The following is a 17,793-nucleotide window of genomic DNA, read 5'->3' as shown; positions in this document are numbered from 1 at the left end:
ATGGCAGAGGCAGAAGGGGTGAAGAGCGAGAGGCAAGTGGTGGTGGACGCACCCCCCAGTGCCAGCTCCAGCATGTCCCTCCAGAGGTGCCGGATGGCCTTCAGGGGGACTCAACCTTCGTCTCCCTGGGAGAGCTCTCCAGGCTCCAGGGCCAATCCCTGGGGCAGACTGGCCCGGTCACCCGTGGCCTATGTAGGGACAATGCCTATTGGGCTCACAGGCAGCCAGGGTGCCCGAGTGACCTGCCGGGCCCTGGGCATCAGCAGTATCTTCCTGCAGGGCCTGCGGAGCTCAGGCTGGGCCACTGCACCTGTCCCAGACCTGGAGGGGTCCCACGGTGCTGCCAAGGACCTGGGCGCCTGCCTGGTGGAATACATAGCCAAGGTGCACACCCTGGAGCGGGTCAATCGGGATCTGGAAACGCAACTGCGGGAGCTCCTGGGAAGCAAAGCCAAGGCTTCGGGAGGCTGGGGCCCCCTCAAGGCCACTTGGGCCAGCAGCTGCCAGCAGGTGAGTGCCTGGGCCATGGCGCCTTTGCAGAGGGTCGGCAGGGGATGCTGAAGGCTGCCTGCTGGTCCTTATCAGGGAGGCTGAGGGCTGGGGTAGGGGAGTGGGGAGCCCACCACATTCTCCTGCTGAACGTATGACTGAATGGCCATTGGGACAGTAACAGCCAGAGTGGCTGCCCTGTCCAGAGGCTTATCGGCGCCATGGCCAGGTCCACACGAGCTCCTGCCCTGGCTCCCCCTCCTGGAACGTTCACAAACCACATGTGCCGTGGGACTTTCACGGACTGACTGTGTTTGTCCACTGAGAAACCTGAGAGTCCAAGAAGTTAAGTAGCAAACCTCAGATCCCAGGGCCAAAATGGGCGAGGGAGCTGCCATTTGAACCCGGCAGTTACCATCTTCCAAACTCACCCTGGTCCCTATCCCCTGAGTTGCCTGTGTGAACTATTACAAATGCAATCCTGCAAAACTGATGAGAGATTAAAAAGGGTGGAAATATTGACCAGGGGGCATATCCACCTGTAACACTGTTATCTGATGGAACTGTTCTATGAGCCGCAGAGAGAATCCCCAAGTTTCCATTACCCACAGTTTAAAAAAGTAAAATTAACAGGTGAAATTAATTTTAATCGGATACTTTATTCAACGACTCTACCTAAGATGTTATCGTTTTGATATGTAATCAAAATAATGAGCACATTACTGAGACAATTGTGGTTCCCCTGACTTCTAGCTGACAGATCAGCAGTTTGAATCTGCCCGTCAGTGCTAAGGACACAAGGTCCGGTGGTCTTTTGCTGGACGATTAACCCATTGCCTCTATTCCAACTCAGGCTACTCTGGAGGGCCGAGCTTCAATCGTACTATTAACAAACCACTAGCCCAGTCACAGTCTCTGTAGGTTTACCTATTCGGGATTTTATATACAGAAAAGTATACAAAACACAAACAAGAAGCAAACAAAACCAAACCCAACTACAATGACAAAACAGAGAAAAACCTCAATTGAAAAGTAAGCGGAGATAAAAGCTAAGACAACAGCTCAAACGATGAGTTATTACATTTTAACCTAACTGCACCTGCCACAATCCACTTACAATGCTGTCTGTCTGATAACATAGCTATTGCTAACCCTGGACTGTAGTGAGAGGAGATTCATCGGAGGCTTCACCCATGTAGGGACCCTGCAAATGGGATTTGGGCTTCCACTGTCATCCATAGTCTTCTGCAAAGTGAGTGCTCGTAACTTAAGCTCTGATGCCTTTCCCTTCTTGGATTTGGATTTCATTGTTTACAATCCTTGGAGCGCAGTGGGCTGGTGTGCTTCTTCCAAAGGCTGTAATCTTTAGGGGAGCCAAACCCTCCATCTTTCTCCTGGAACAGAAAGTGGGTTTGAACCATGGAGTTTTTGCTTAGCAGCCAAGTGCTTAACTGCTGCGCCACTGGGGCGTCTCCTCCATAAGTCTAAAAACCCTCTGGGGTACAGGTCTACTCTGAAACCCTTGGGAATTCCACAACAATGGGTTGCATTCAAATGGAAATTCCTGCAGTCTTTCAAATGTCCTCTCTCTTCATCGTCCTGTCTGGAAGCCACTAGCCACTTGTGGCTTTGAGCATTTGGAATGTCCTTAGATGAGTTGGCTTGGACTCACGGTGACCCTGCCCAACCGAGTGAAGCCCTGCCTGCTCTGGCTCCGTCCTCTGCTGTGTGGGAGGCCAGTGTTGCAGCCACTGTGTCAATCCATCTCATTTACAGGCTTTCTCGTGTTCACTGACCTTGTACTGACCAAACACCAGCTAATGCAAATGAGCACTTGGGTTTGTTCCTTATTTAAATGTCATTACCTTCCATTGAAGTAGTCACCTGTGCCTGGTGGCTACCGTGTTGGTCAGAGCCAGACAAAGAGGTTGCCTTTCCAACCTGCTTTCCCTGCTTTCCTGGTGACTCCATCGAGCGCCAAGCTCATTGTCTACCTGGCCTAGGATTGCAGTCAGCATTGCACAGTGCATCCCGGCTCTCTGCAGGTGGTGGATTTTCCCCCCCTCCACTTACTGGCCTTGGGGTCCCCCTGAGCTAAGCCAATCTCTAACCCCATCAGGAGCTGCCAGCTCTGCCCTCTTGCCCTGAGGGCCCAGCATGCAGCCCCCAAGAGGAGGTCACTGTGCCTTTGTATGTGGGGCAGACCTTGCCGAGCAGATGCGCACATTTCAAATGGGATGTGCCTCCGGTTTCATCCCAGGCTGCTGCTGGGTCCTTTCCTGTCAGAGCCAGGCTGACAGCTCAAGCCAGTGATCTGCAGGGCGTCCTCTCGGGCCTTCTCCTCAGCGCTCTGGGCCGTCAGGGAGAGGCAGGGCCCTAAATCCTGTCCAGCCCAGCATGCTCCCCAACAGTCCTGGTGTCAGATATCTGTGCCTCACAAAGCCACATGTTCTGGAATTTCAGCATCTGCCAGGCAGTTTCATGTACCCAGATACCACATAGATGTTTCATGAGAAAGTCCAGTTTCCCGATATGGGCATAAAACATTCTCCATTGTCAGCAGATACTGACTGACCTGCTCTGGCTCCATCTCGCTAGTGGGGCGGCCCGGGCCTGCATGTTCTCATCTGTAAAGGGGCATGATGCTACCGTGGATCATCTAGCACAGCAGTTCTCAACCTGTGGGTCGCGACCCCTTTGGGGGTTGAGCAACTCTTTCACAGGGGTCTCCCGATTCATAACAGTAGCAAAATGACAGTTATGAAGTAGCAACAAAAATAGTTTTATGGTTGGGGGGGTCCCCACCACATGAGGAACTGTATGAAAGGTCACGGCATGAGGAAGGTTGAGAGCCACTGGGCTAGCACGTCGATAGAGACACACGATGCCTCCCTCCTGCTTGTTGCCTGTTGTGGTCATTGCTGTGTGCTGACCAGTCAATGCCAGTTCCTAGTGATGCTGGAGGGCAGAGAACTTCCCCATCAGGGTAAAATCTTGACAGGAGCAGACGGTTAGGCCCTTTCTTCCAGAGAGCCACCGAGGGATTTGAACCACCGACCTCTAATCTTTCAATTTTCTGTTATCAGTTTGATCCCCAAAGAGAAAATTCTTTAAAAATCACAACAGCCAATACGAATATCCCTCACTAGTCAAGCTGAACTACTGTTTGGTGTCAGACAACTTTCGAGAATGCTTTCAATTCAGACTTTAACCCTTCTCCCAGGTCAATAGTTTTGGGGTGTTCATCTAGATTCAGAAAGCATAGATATCAGGAGAATTAAAAATCTGTTGTGTATTCTCTCCCTTTTGATCAAGATCCTACAATAAATCTTTGTTTCAAACATTTTTATCAGCATATGGATTCATATAGCATATAAGTCAATGGTTTAATCACATCAAGAAGAGGTGTACAATTATTATCATAATCAGTTTTAGAACTTTTTTTTCATTCTTGTACTCATCATTATTGGCTCCCCATTTCCCTCCAACTTCCCCTGCCAAGCCCAAGGAATCATCAATCCAGTTTCTATCTCTATAGACTTACCTATATAGATTTACCTATTCTTGATTTCATAACACGTTTTTAAAAAAAACTAGCAAGAACAACATAAAAACCTGAATTTAAAAGAAAGCAGAAAAAAATAAAAACTAGAACAAATTTAAATGGATCATAATGGAGATCAGGGAATAAGGTGCTAAATTCTACCCTAACCGCATCTGCAACAATGCATTTCCCAAAGCATTCTGCCTGATAGCAAGGCTATTCACATCGCTGGTGTGTGGTCAGAGGGGAATCACCTGAGGTTTAATCCACACATATTTCCCCTTCATTTTTTTAAAAAACTGAAGCAGTTTAAAAATTTATCTAAAGGCAGATCAATGATAAGATACTGCATTTGGACCTAACTACATCTGCCATAATCAAATTTGTAAGGCTCTCTGTCTGAGAACAGGGCTATTCACATCTCTCAACTATGATCAGAGGGGATTCACCAGAGGCTTAATTCATATGTAGACTTTGCAAATGGATTTTGGGCTTACACTGTCATCCATAGCCTTCTGCAGACCAGGTGTTCACAATTTAAGCTCTGATACCGTTCCCTCCTTTAAATCTGGATTATGTTATTTACAGTCCTTGGATCACACAGGCTGGTGTGCTTCTTCCATGTGGACTTGATGCCTCACTTAGATGGTTGCTTGTTTGAAAACAAACCTCTAAGACCCCACCACACTATTCTTTCTGATAGCTGGGCACCATCTAATTTCTTCACCACATTTTGCATCTAGCACCTGTATCTGGCAGGGCCATATCGTAAAAATGAATTGTTCTCTGATTGGGATTAGAATGAAGTGGAAGCCCAAAATCCATTCATGCATCTATATGTGTCTCTGGTTCACCTTAGAGGTGTCATTGTCATTTTATGGTAGAGAACACTGTCACTCGTCCCCCTGGGGCATCACTTCCACTGCTATCAAGTCAATGCTGATTCACAGTGACCCTACAGGGCAGGGTAAGAGTGCCCCTGTGAGTCTATGAGCCTGTAAATCTTCACAGGAGTTAGAAAATCTCATCCTTCTCCTGCAGAACTGGCTGGTGGTTTTGAACTGCTGACCTTGAAGTTAGCAGCCCAATGGATAACCACTATCCATTGCTAGTGTCATTAGTTTAGCCAGGGGTATAGAATTTAAAACCCCGTTGAGAAAAGAAAATGCCATGAATATAGGGCAGCTATATTCACCCTAATACAAGTGACTAGACACTGTTTACACAAACAATGGGGTTGGTGATAGGGCAAATCTTCCAATAATATTCATTCACAACAGCAGAGCCACGCCTACCAGATTAATACATGTCCTCATGAAACCAGGAGGGCATTAAAATAGTAAGCATATGGTGGTTCCAGGCCACCATTAATTGGGCACCTTCATCTACTTTTTCTCACACTAGGGAGTTTCAGCCTTAAGTCCAATGGCTACAGGTGGGTTTGAGGTAAAGCCCACTTCACTAAGTGGGGTTTCCACATTGAGCCCTTCTGGTACGTTCTATGAAGGATGCTGTACACCTCGAAAGAACAGCATCTAAAGTCTCAGTAGTCTGTAGCACATGGACTAAATCACCAAGGGCTGCATAAAAATTAAGTCACAGGGTCAGAGAGGAGCTTAGCACCGGGCTTCAATGAAATCTCCCATCAAAATGCTCAGTGATGTAGCTGAGCACCATCCATATCTCCTGGTCTCATCGCAAAGGAGGCAGTTTTGTATGGAGCCAATTTGCCAGACGTTCCATTTTCTCCTCCTGTTCTTACCTCTCCATCCTCTGTTGCAAGAGAGCTTCTCTGAAGTCTCAGAGCAGACGTGAGTGACAGGAAACAACCTAAATGTCTGCTAGAGCTAAGCAGCACGCCTCAGAGGCCTTTACTACGGTAAGAAAAGAACAAGGGAGCTCGGGACATAGTGATGTGCAACAAGTGCCACGGCACGTCATTGAGTAAAAGGCTGAGCTGCAAATCCCTGTCTGTGCTCTCCTACTGCCTCTAGTGAGGATGAAGGCAAAAACCAGAGAGGAGGTGAGTGGTTACCAGGGACTGTACAGATAATTGGAAAAGGAGGCTCTTCTATTTGGGGTATTAAAAGATTTTTGGAGACACATAGTGATGGTGGTTACACAATAAGGCCAATGAAGTGTACATTTGAGAATGGTTAAAATATCAAACTTGCTGTAACATATATTTTACCACAATTTTTTAAAAAGAAGAAGTTGGGAGGGTAGACTTTCTGGAAGTATGCATGAGGGGGGAGGGGACTTGGGTGCTAGAGATGTGAGAACAACGAGGCTTTTGGGGGGCTTGTAGTCATATATATATTATTGGGGGGGCCTTACAGCTCTTATAACAATCCATACATCCATTGTATCAAGCCCATTTGTACATCGGTTGCCATCATTTTCAAAACATTGTCTTTTCATTTGAGCCCTGGTATCAGTTCCTCTTCTTTCCCTCCCTCCCCCACTCTCTCACCCTTATAAACCCTTGATAAATTATAAATTATTTTTTTTCATATCTTACACAATCTGCTGTCTCCTTTCACCCATATTTCTGTGGTTCATCCCCCTTGGGGAGGTTATGCATCAATCATTGTGATTGGTTCCCTATTTCTCCCCCATCTCCCATCTTACTCCTACCCTCATGGTATCGCTACTCCCATTATTGTTCCTGAGGGGGCTATCTGTCCTGGATTCCATGTGTCAAGAGCTCTTCTCTGTACCAGTGTACATGCTCCAGTCTAGCCAGATTTGTAAGGCAAAACTGGGGTCATGAGGGGAGGGAGGACAGGGAGCATTAAAGAACTATAGCAGTGGTTCTCAACCTTCCTAATGCCACGACCCATTAATATAGTTCCTCATGTTGTGATGACCCCCCAACCAGAAAATTATTTTCATTGCTACTTCATAACTGTAGTTTTGCCACTGTTATGAATCAGGCAACCTCTGTGAAAGGGTCATTCAACCTCCAAAGGGGTTGCAACCGACAGGTTGAGAACTGCTGAACTAGAGGACTATTGTGTTTCGTCGGTGCTGTACTGCACCCTGGCTGGCTCATCCCTGCCTTGTGACCCCTCTGTGAGGGGATGTCTAATTGTCTACAGATGGGCTTTGAGTCTCTACTCCTAACCCACCTTGTTCACATCAACATGATTGTTTGTTTTGGGTCTTCTGATGCCTGATACCTGATCCTGTCAACACCTTGTGATCACACAGGTGGGTGAGCTTTTTCCCTGTGAGCTTTGTTGATTCCCTGCTAGATGGCCACTTGTTTAGCTTCAACCCTTTTAAGACCCCAGATGCTATATCTTCTAATAGCCAGGCACCATCAGCTTTTTTCACTACATTTGCTTATGCACCCATTTTGTCTTCAGCGATCGTGTCGGGAAGGTGGGACTCATAGTCTTTTGTGCTGCTACAACGTTTTACTTGAAGAAAAAGAGGAGACAATAAATGAAACTGCTGCCAGTGGCTCATGACAAGGAGCTCAGTCAGGGAGCTTGACCCGTGTCATGTAGATTCCATGGAAGCAAGACAACCTTGCTATTGGCATGTCCCAGGGAGAGAGGAGAAGGCCTCTCATACAAAAGTCCGACAAAATTAAAGTCTCATGTGTCAGAGGGATACAGGAGCCCCTGGTGGCACAACAGTCAAGTTCATCTGCAAGAGGAAAGGTTCATGGACTGAACCCACCAGCAACTCCACAAAGGAAAAGAAGCATGAACGATTCCCACAAAGAAGATAGCCGAGAACATTTATGGGAGAGTTCTCATCTGTCCCAGACGGCCAACACGGAGTTGGGCTGACTGGTTGGCACAAAGCAACTGCAAGAGGAATCCGCAAGATCTTACCATGGCTACTGCTCTCCAGAAGAGTGGGAGTAAAGCTGATTCCAGCACCTGGTGCCGAGTGCTGAGGACGAACGTAGTGACTCTTCATTGGAAGAATGGCTGGACCCAGCAGAATGTTTATCCAGGGCCCCCGGCCTCTCCCCAGAGAGTGTGTGCTGATTCCCGAAGTCGAGGTCTCAATTTAGGCAAATGAAACCCAGGAGCTCGCCGTCTGGCTGAGGAAAAGCACAGAAAGGCTCGTGGATCTGGCGGGAAACGAGTTAGTGGAGCTGACTACCACAACCGCATTATTCAGCAGGAACGAGAAGGCGTTTCAGCTGTTATCAGCAGGTAGTGAAAGGCAGCGCACGGGAGCGGAAAACTCCATGATGAAACTGCCCAGCTATTGGAAAACAACTTGTAATTTTCATTTATTATTTATTCCAGGGGCAGGTGAAGCTTCGCCTGCATAAATCTTAAGGGGAACATACTGTGTGCAGCCAGAAATGAGCTGAGAGCAGAAAGGCCCTCCCAGCAGGCTCTGGGTAAAGCCCTCTGCAGGAATGCTACTCACCGGCGCTCACCCAGCCTACCCCAACACCTGCCCTCGGCCCTGCTCTCTCAGCCCTCCCCACCCCTCCTCCTCATCCCGTGACCCAGAGCCCTTCCAAGCACCCTCCCAGCTATAAATGGCACCTATATTCATTCCCACCCACTCATTCATCCATTAGTCCCATTCCTGGAGGCCTGTTGCTGGCCACCTTTCAGACCATCCCAATTGCCCATGGCCCTGTGGGTTGGGGCAGCGCTGGGCTCCATGGGGCCTATTTTCTGAGAAGTCGATCACCTGGCCTTCCCCCTTAAGGCAACTCCTACAGGACGTGAACCTCTGATCTTTAGCTCAGCAGCCAGGCGCTTGTTAGCTGTTTGCATAGCCCCCACCTCAGCCTTCAACTTTTGCAAACCCACTACCAGGAAGGCACTTCTGACCCAGAGCTGCCCTGTCTAGGGACTGAGTGACGGTGTGGGAGCCTCATCTTCCTCCGAGGGAGGAGCTGCGGGTTCTTCCCCGACCTAGATCCGCAGCTCACCGTGTAGCCACCACACCACCAGGCCTCCGTGTTGCCTGGATTGCAAATATGAATGAGAACTTTTATGCCCCGTCCGATTTGGTCCTCCCAAGCCCTGGAAGATACTCACAGAGACGCTGGGAACCAAGGAAATGAGTCCCTCACTTATATCCCAGTGCAGGGAGCCCTCGCAGCGCTCTCAGCTAAGCGTCCGCCTGCTAACACGAGGGCTGGTGGTCCCACCCCATCGCTCTGAGGGAGAAAGATGAGGATTTCTGCTCCCCGACAGATTTGCAGCCTCAGAAACCCAAAGGGGCCCTCAGTTCCACTGTGTGCTATGGGGTGGCTGTGAGTGGGAATCGATTCAATGGCAGTGAATTACGACCAAGACCATCACCACAATCCTCCTGGGGTGGGTGGGGTGGGTGTCATTTCCTGGAAGGTCCACTATTCAAGCACCCCCCACTACCTGATAAAGGAAGATCCCGGGCCACACAGTGGTTGGGCCTCCCCTGCTAACTTGAGGGTCCGCAAACCCGACTCACTAGCGCCTCCGATGGAGGAAGGTCGGTGGTCCGCTTCTATAGAATGTACTGCCTCGTGCCTGAGGGCAGGTCTACCCTCCCACATGGGGTCATTGTGAGTCAGAGTCAGGTGGGCAGCACCTGACAGCGAAGGTACCCTCTCCATGGGAGTTTGACCCAGGCTGTTGGCCCATTGGCATGCCAGGCCCTGGAGGACGGTGCCCCACTCCCAGGTCTAACTTTGGGAACAGGGCCTTGGGCAGAACAGCTGGGGGGAGGAGGGAGGTAGTGGGGGGTGCTTGAATAGTGGACCTTCCAGGAAATGACACCCACCCCACCCACCCCACCACCCTGAGATGTTGACTTTTCTTTTTCAGTGATATTGATCTTCCAAAAAAAAAGTGTGCTGAGCAGTCAGCCTTTGAGATTAAATGTCTTTATCTGAGTAGAATTAATTCAGTGACTCCCAATGGTGTGTGCCCCACCCCACCCCACCCCAGTGCCCCCCAAGTCACTGCAAGTGGGAGGGGACCACCGGGCAGAGTGGAAAGAGGCCCCAGTGGACAGGCCACACCAGGACTTTCCCAAGGCTTCTGCCCCCCAGTAGGGAGGTCATGCCCTCACCACCTGGGCCAGGGGCTGCTTGATGAGCTGAGAGCTCAGTAGAGGGGGACCCCCAGTGGCACTCTCCTGTGGCCCTAGTCAGGGCGGGGCATGTGCCTGCTGAAGCCCTCCGCCCCAGACCAAGATGGACAGCAATGTCTCAGCTTGCTGCGGCGTGGAAGAAACACTCCGGGAGAAGCCAAGGAGTCAGGAAGGGCTTGCTCAGAGATTTGCGCTTGTGTTGAGGGAAGGCTTGAGAAAGCACGGGTTCTGCATTTGTAGGCTGTCAGCAAAATAAGCAAACAAACAACCTCACTGCCATCGAGTAGATTCTAGCTCGTAGCGCCCCCGCTGCCCCCGTGGGACAAAGAACTTCCGCTGTGGTTTTCCAAGACCAGGACCCCTGATGGGAGGAGAGAGTGTCTTCTTTCTCCCTTGAAGGGGCTAGTGGTTTCGAACTGCTGACCTTTGGAGTGAGCAACCCAGTGCGTAGCCCACTATGCCAACAGGGCTCAATTTGATGGCTCAGTATCCCAATCCATCTTCTCCACAAGAAGGGAAGAAAGGAGTGCACTGAGGAGAAAGGAGGGGGTCGCTCTGCTCAGGCGTTAGTTGAAGCGAGGATGCTTGGCTTGTGTGTTTGCACAGTGTCTCTCCCTCTGTGTTCCGACACCATGGCAGGCGGCCTCATCTCTGACTCTTCCCACCACGATCCTGGAATGACCGTGGTTTCCTCACATGAGGAGAAAGAACGTTTGTGTGTGGTGGAGAATTCTATGGCCCAGCTCTCAGCTCCCCACTGTTGGGGCCGTGGTTTTACTCTCTCCCCTCTCTTCCTCCTTGCTGCCTGCGCCACAGGGGTAAGAGAGCTGGCCACGTGGGGTCCTCACATACAATGATGCAGGGCTCTGGGGGCCGTGGAGCCTTGGGCTGGGCTGGGCCTTGATCAAGACCCACAGGGTGTCCCACAAATGTCGAGGGGGACATGTCACCCATGTTCCTGCCTGTCCACCTCCTGCCCCTGCCACAAGTTGGGAGGCTGCCTGGGGAGTGAATCCCTGACCTGTAAAGAAGCTAAACAGGAATGAAGGGTGGGAGCAGGGCAGTGGGCTCAGGTAGAGCCAAGCTCCAGGCCCGACTTTGCCCTTACCAGAGGGAGGCTCTGGCCTGGCTCTGAAGCCCTCAAGAGTCACCTTCTTCATTTGAAGAACCTTCACAAGTATGTGGGGAAACATGGAATTAAATGGTAATATAATTTTCCCACCAACATTTTGAATACCCCTTTACTGTTGGGAGCACAACAATCAGTTTTCACAGGACAAAGCATCTTAGGAGATAGATGATAGATAGATGATAGATAGATAGATAGATAGATAGATAGATAGATAGATAGATAGATAGATAGATAGATAGATAGATAGACAGATAGATGATAGATAGAGATATTCCCAATTCCTTTCCATTTTTTTCCCAAAACCATTTTATTGGGAGATACTACAGATGTCATGACATTCCATAGTTCAATCACATCAAGCAGTATTGTGTAATTGCTACCACAATCAGTTTCAAACATTTCCTTCTTGAACTCCTGGACATCAGCTCCCCTTTCCCCCTCACCTCACCTCCGTTGCCCCCCAAGAACCCTTATTCCAATTGTCTCTATAGGCTCTTCAATCCTGGGTTTCATGTACTGAAACTGAAGAACATATAACAAAAATTCAAGAAGGTTACCCACAATGACAAAATACATCTGAGATCAACCCCACTATGAAAGAGAGAGAGAGCGCTGGAAACCAGACAGGCCCAGGGTGTATCAGAGTGACATGTGACAAGGTTTGAACCATTCAAATCAGGTTTATCATATTGATCTCCTATCGTCATCTCTCCAATGCTCTCTGTTTGGTAACCAGTGTCTTCCCATCCGTCCATTAGGGATAGAGAGAAATTGCCGGAGGCTTATTTCCTGTGTAGATCTCACAAATGTATCTTGGACTCCCACTGTCTTCCATAGCCTTCTGCAAACCAGATTCTGATACTGATCCCTCCTTCGGCTTTGGATTTTATGATTTACAATCCTTCAGTCACTGATGTCCATGTGCTTCTTCCCTGTGGGCTGCACTGACACCTCACTTAAATATCTGCTTGTTTGGAAGCAATAGGCTGTAATCTTTACCTGAGCAGGTTGCTAGGTCTTCTCCCATGAACCCACTTGGTAAGTTTGAACCTCCAACCTTTCGGTTAGTAGTTAACCACTTTCTGTTGTACCACCAGGGCTCCAATTCCTTATCAGTAAGTTAGGGGACATAATTCCTACTTCAGTGTTATGAGGACTGGGGAATTGTGCATGTGAACCAGAAAATAAGCTTCACAAAGACAAGAACTTAGCCTCTTCTGTTCTCTGCTCTTTCTGTAGTGTGTGGGATGGTGCCCGGCACATACAAAAGTGAATTATGTTAGGCAGAGATAGATAGATAGATAGATAGATAGATAGATAGATAGATAGATAGATAGATAGATAGATAGAGCGATAGATAGATTTATACCAAGAAAACGGCTCACACAGTTGTAGAAGCAGGCAAATCAAATCTGGTTCTGTTGCGGATTTGAACAAAAGACACGCACTGAAATGTCCTGATCACTTAGAAGAGTCTTTTATTGGTTTCAACTGGACTGCTAGAATCTAAAAGCAATTCTTTGATTGCAGTCCCGAGTCCACATTTCAGTCCATCTTTAAGGCCGAAAAACCCATTTATGACCTGTCTAGGGTTCAAGCAAGCATGAACAGAAGCAGAAAGCAAAATTAATGGATTAACTGTAACGTCAAGAAGAGTAAACATGCATTACAAGGTGCATTTCTTATCATAAAACAAACAATACCAAAATGGATCATAACATCCTGGTTACCATAGCAAGATTATATTGTAGCATCCTGGTTATCATGACAAGATTAACTACACTATTCAGATTACAACATCCAAGAGAATAATATTGAATCAGAGCAAACAATTATTGAAGAATAGTCAAAACGAATTGTAGTGTCCTGAACCTGGGAACGTGGGAGTACATGCTAAAATTAAACACCAGCAGAGACTTTCCCATAAGGGGAGGGAGAACGAGCAGGTCAACTAGCAGTCAACTTTCTGAGATGGGAGGGAGGAACAGGCAAGCTACTTCGCAGCTGACACAAATGGAGTTTCTTGTGCTTGTCTGCCTCTGTTCCACATCCAAGGGTCAGATGTTAGGATGGAGGCTTCTCCTGTCTGGTGTAGCTTCAAGGAATGATGCACCCAAGGTCATCCAGAACACCACAGGCAGAGGGCTGCAAGGGCATATATATATATATATCCAGGGTTAGCATTGCCACCTCGTGACTAGAGAGGTGAGTGAACCCAAGATTGGCAGGTCCGATGGCAGGCTGCCGGCTCAAGTCCAAAGAACCAGAAGTCCATGGGTCAGATGCAAGATTCAGACTCAGGAAAAATCAAGCAAGTGTGGCCATGGGATTCACGTATATGGAAAGCAGGCTGCGCCCCCAAGGATATTTCCTTTCAGTGTGTCAGGGCTGTGGCCTGAGGTTGTTAGAAGGGTGCACTGCCTCCTAATCTCTTTACAACTGCTGGGCTGCTGACAGCAGCCTATGGAGTTGCTCATGGTGTTAGGTCACATCATGGGAGATTTTATGAGGTCTCAACTGTCAACCCACTGAGAACCCTGACCCAGCCACGGTCACACAAAACTATCTCATGAACAAATGGGAGTGCCAGCAAAGTAATCTGTTGATTAAAGGGAGCCGTTATTTTCACATGATAATCCTGACTTAAACATTCTGTCCTACTTCTTTCAAAGGCATTTTAAGAGGTCCCAGAAATTCCATTATTCCTGCATCTAACCCATTTCCGTTTCACTTTCTTTTGCACTTGAAAACAGGCCCTAAATCTGGTCAGGGCAAATGCCCCCTCTGAGGGTTCAGAAACTACAGTGTGGTGCACAGCGCCCAGACAAGGACTGTTCACACAGCGCAAGAGCCAGAGCCCTTCACATTGATTCTGACACAGAGCAACCCCTGCACATCAGAGTAGACGTGTGTGCCCGCCGCAGGGTTTTCAATCTGATGTTTCAAAACCATTATCCCAGGACATCTCTGGGTAGACTCATATCTCCAAACCCTAACTTCGTGGCCAAACACATAAACCATTGGGACCACCCAGGGTCACAAAGTAGAAACACAATAAATACCACAAAGTTGCTGTGTGATCTTGGACAAGTTACTTCCCGTCTCTGAGCCTCCCCTTTAAATGAAAAGTTTGGACCACGCTGACATCTCCCTGCAAACACACAGGAAGAGGCCACCTTTCTTTTCCGTGGTTCCAGCACGTGGAGTGGCCGTTTGATAACCCCCTCAGTGGACATGAAGAGGCCCGGCCCAGTTGACACCTGTCTTCACTTAAGCTGCTAACTGGGTGAGTGTCCTGAGGAAAGTCCCTGTCCCTTGAGGTCTCTCCCCTGTAAAATAAGAAGGCAGAGTTCTCCGAATGGCCACGCCTTGCACTATAGACCTCCCTGTCCCTGCTCCTCGTGTTCCTTCAGCAGAGGACGACGTCTAAAGAGAGGAGGCAGCCTCCAAAGAGCCTGGGCAGGCTGGTTGGAGGGCTCAAGCTGGTGCCGTTAGTGCACATGGGCCACCTCCTTCATGCCAAGGGTCAGGTGGCCCATGCTCCTACACTGGCAAAGCCATCGTTTCATTAACTCCCATGCCTGCCAAATATATCCCAGCTCTGGCCAACTGGCTGGGAAGGCAGAAGTTGGCTCTAGAAGGGTTTACTGAGAGAGTTCAAAGCTCCCACCTCCTTCAAGATGAGAAAAACCCTAGATTAAATTAAACCAACAAGCAGCTGAAATTTCCAACCTGGACGGCTACCAGCCTAGCTGAGTGCTGGATGCACTCAAACCTCTCCCCCTCTTCTCTGACACACTGCCGTCATGTTCTAATCGCTCGTGCAGAGCCTGGTGCTACCCAAGAATCTTCACGAGCAGGTGGGTAGCTGGACCATTCCTGAAGCCGATGCCCAGCACAGTGGCAGGCACCAACCAAAAGAAAGAAAGAAGCCAAACTCACTTCCATCAAGTTGGTTCCAACCCTACAATGATGCTATAGAACAGACTAGAACTGCCCCTCGGGTTTTCTGAGACTGGAAATCTTTACAGGAGTAGAAAGCCTCATCTTTGTCCCGAGGCGTGGCTGGTGATTTTGAACTGCTGACCTTGAGGTTAGCAGTCCACCATGTCACCCGCTGTGCCACCAGGACGCCCTGGAGGCCCATAGGAGGTGTGGAAGCAATAAAGGGGTAGAAAGGAGGGAGTGGTGGCAATGGCCTTTGAGTCACGTGGCTTCTTCTGCACACGTTGTCTGCCTGGTTTAGCCTCCCCTCCCAGGTGTTCTCACTACATGGGGTGGCCATTGGTAGGTGTGAATCCCATGACAGGGAACGTTGCTTTTGCAACAGAGTGGTATTTAGAGAAAAGTCCAGAAACGGCATATGTTCAGTTACCGATGATGTAATTCAAGTAGAATGTTTTTCCAAAAGCATTCTACTGTTAGTATCTGAGAAATGTTACTTATATTGAAGCAACGGGCAGCTATGACAACATACTATTCTAATTATAATTGGTAATAAAGCTCATTAAGGGTTCTGTATGGTCTGGTGTGAGAGGAGGTTCGTGGGGGGGGGGGATATTCCCACGAGTTAGCCCCCTGGGTGACCCCCCCCCCCACTCCAATTTCTCCGGGCCAAATCAGAATGGCCAGCGACTGCCCTCTGCGAAGGCGGCCTCTCCCCAGTGTCGCCTCCAAACGCATTCTGTTGGCAAGGGGCGCCGCCTGCGGGCTTCTCTGGGCACTGCCTGCCCACCTGGCCACCCAGCTGTACACCTTTAAGAGTGTCACGTCGTAAATTCCTATAATCGCCCCTCGCTGCTGAGGCTGCCCTGAGCCAAGAGGCCAGCCGCACAGTCAACGCCACCCTGGCACGGCTGCGCTCCTGTCGCTTTCCGCAGCAGCGCCCACTGCCCTCAGGATGGCCTCTCCCTCGGCCCCAGACTCCTCGTGCATTGTGCAGCAAGCAGGTGCCTCCTCGCTCCTGTTTCCGCCCTCGGCTTTGCATCTTGCATTCCCTGTGCGTTTTAGGTCAGAGCCTGGGTTTGGAGTCCAGGTTGTGAGTTCTACTCTCAGCTCACCGACTAGTTGGCTTGTCAATCATCTCTCCCACCTGAGGGCAGAGGGAGATAATTCCACCTGCCTCACAGGGTCTTCCAGAAACGAAAGACGAATAACAATTTTAAAAAAAAAAAAGGCGGGGTGGGGGGGTGCTTTGTCAGAGCCAGCGATTAGTCTAGGCTCCTCCGTTTGGGTGTCATCATCAGTGTCCGACGTCAGCAGTGACTCTCTGCTTCTGCGTTTGGTAAAATCCCTTGGCATGCGTGGCCTTGCCTCCTTCCTCCCCGCTGCCTCGACAGCGTGGTGGGTCAGGGTTGGTGGCGTGGGCCTGGTCCCGAATTCTGCTCTATTCTGTTCATCCATCGCATGCTGTCGCAGCTCCACTGTGCACCAGGCGCCCTAGACGAGGACCCGGGACCTGGAGGCTGAGACTGGATACTGAGTCCTGAATCCAGGTCTTGGCCAACCCTGCTGAGGGCCTGCTGGTAGCCAGTAGCAGTGCTGGGCATGGGTGCTGACGGTGGGCATCGGCGGTACGCTGAACCGGACAAATGCAAGTTTTAAACACAGTGGTGGTTTTTCTCTCCCACACCCGCTTCCACCCTTCCCAGTGAGAGGTAGATACTGCCCTCTCAGCCCAAGGTGAAACTGTGGAGGTGCTTCTGGCTTGTCTGATCACCGTAGGCAACTCAAAACTCCACAGTCACTCAAAGTCACAAAAGACCACCTGGATTCCGCCAGTAGACTGTCTCCATCCATCCCTCTGACTCATGGTATCCCGCGCGTGTCAGGCCAGGACTGTGCCCCCGGTAAGGTGACCAGACGTCCCGCTTTTTGGAGTTTTAAAAAAGTCCCGATTTTTGGAAAGAACGCACGACAAGCTAGGGAACCGTCTATTTGGTCCATATAGACCAAGTTTTTATTCAAGAACACCCACACCCACGCCCGTCAATGGTGTCCCGCTTTAAATCTGGGCACCTTACCCACGGGGCTTGCAGTAGCTGCAATCTTACAGCCATAGAGCATCAGGCAGGTTTGCCAAAGTGCCACCCACTGGGTGGATTCGAGCCGCCAACCTTTTGGCTACCAAAGCACAGATGATTTGCAACACCCAGGGCCCTCAATAGAATGGTTTGTCAATTATTCAGCATGTCAATTTCATTTCCTCCCCCTCCAAGGTCAGAGTCAGCTCACCCCCACCCAAGGGGAGGGGTAAGCTCAATTTCTCTCTCTCTCTCTCTCTCTCTCTCTCTCTCTCTCTCTCTCTCCTGTCACCTCCACTTGTTTGCCCCTGTTTCTTACCCAGCCAAAGTCTAAGCAAGAGGAACGGCAATGCCAGAGGTCAGGAGAGGTTTTCCTTGCCACTCTCACTGGCTGCTGGCTGTGCAGGGCCTGGGTCTGGCTAATGTTTAAAGCAGATGGTTTCTCTTGGAGACACTTTTCTGGGTTCCCCTGCTAGACTGGCTGCAGGACCAAACCCCTCCTTCAGCTGACCTCAGGGAGCCGGCATCTGCCCCTGAAG

At 49.5% G+C, this 17,793-nt stretch overlaps 1 protein-coding gene across 1 annotated transcript in view; it reads left to right on the top strand.

The window, feature by feature from the left end:
- Window positions 1-17,793, top strand: part of BFSP2 (beaded filament structural protein 2) — a 106,762-nt gene continuing 88,969 nt past the window's right edge. Inside the window, exon 1 of the mRNA XM_004716000.2 lies at window positions 1-510. Within this exon, the coding sequence (XP_004716057.2) occupies window positions 1-510 (510 nt within the window). The remainder of the gene's footprint in view (window positions 511-17,793) is intronic.

The sequence above is a fragment of the Echinops telfairi genome, unplaced genomic scaffold (genome assembly GCF_000313985.2).
Source record: "Echinops telfairi isolate 266 unplaced genomic scaffold, ASM31398v2 ScPeMD7_7422;HRSCAF=8460, whole genome shotgun sequence".
In the NCBI taxonomy this organism is placed as follows: domain Eukaryota; kingdom Metazoa; phylum Chordata; class Mammalia; order Afrosoricida; family Tenrecidae; genus Echinops; species Echinops telfairi.
Note: the sequence above shows the minus strand (reverse complement) of the source record. Positions and strands in the feature narration are given on the sequence as shown.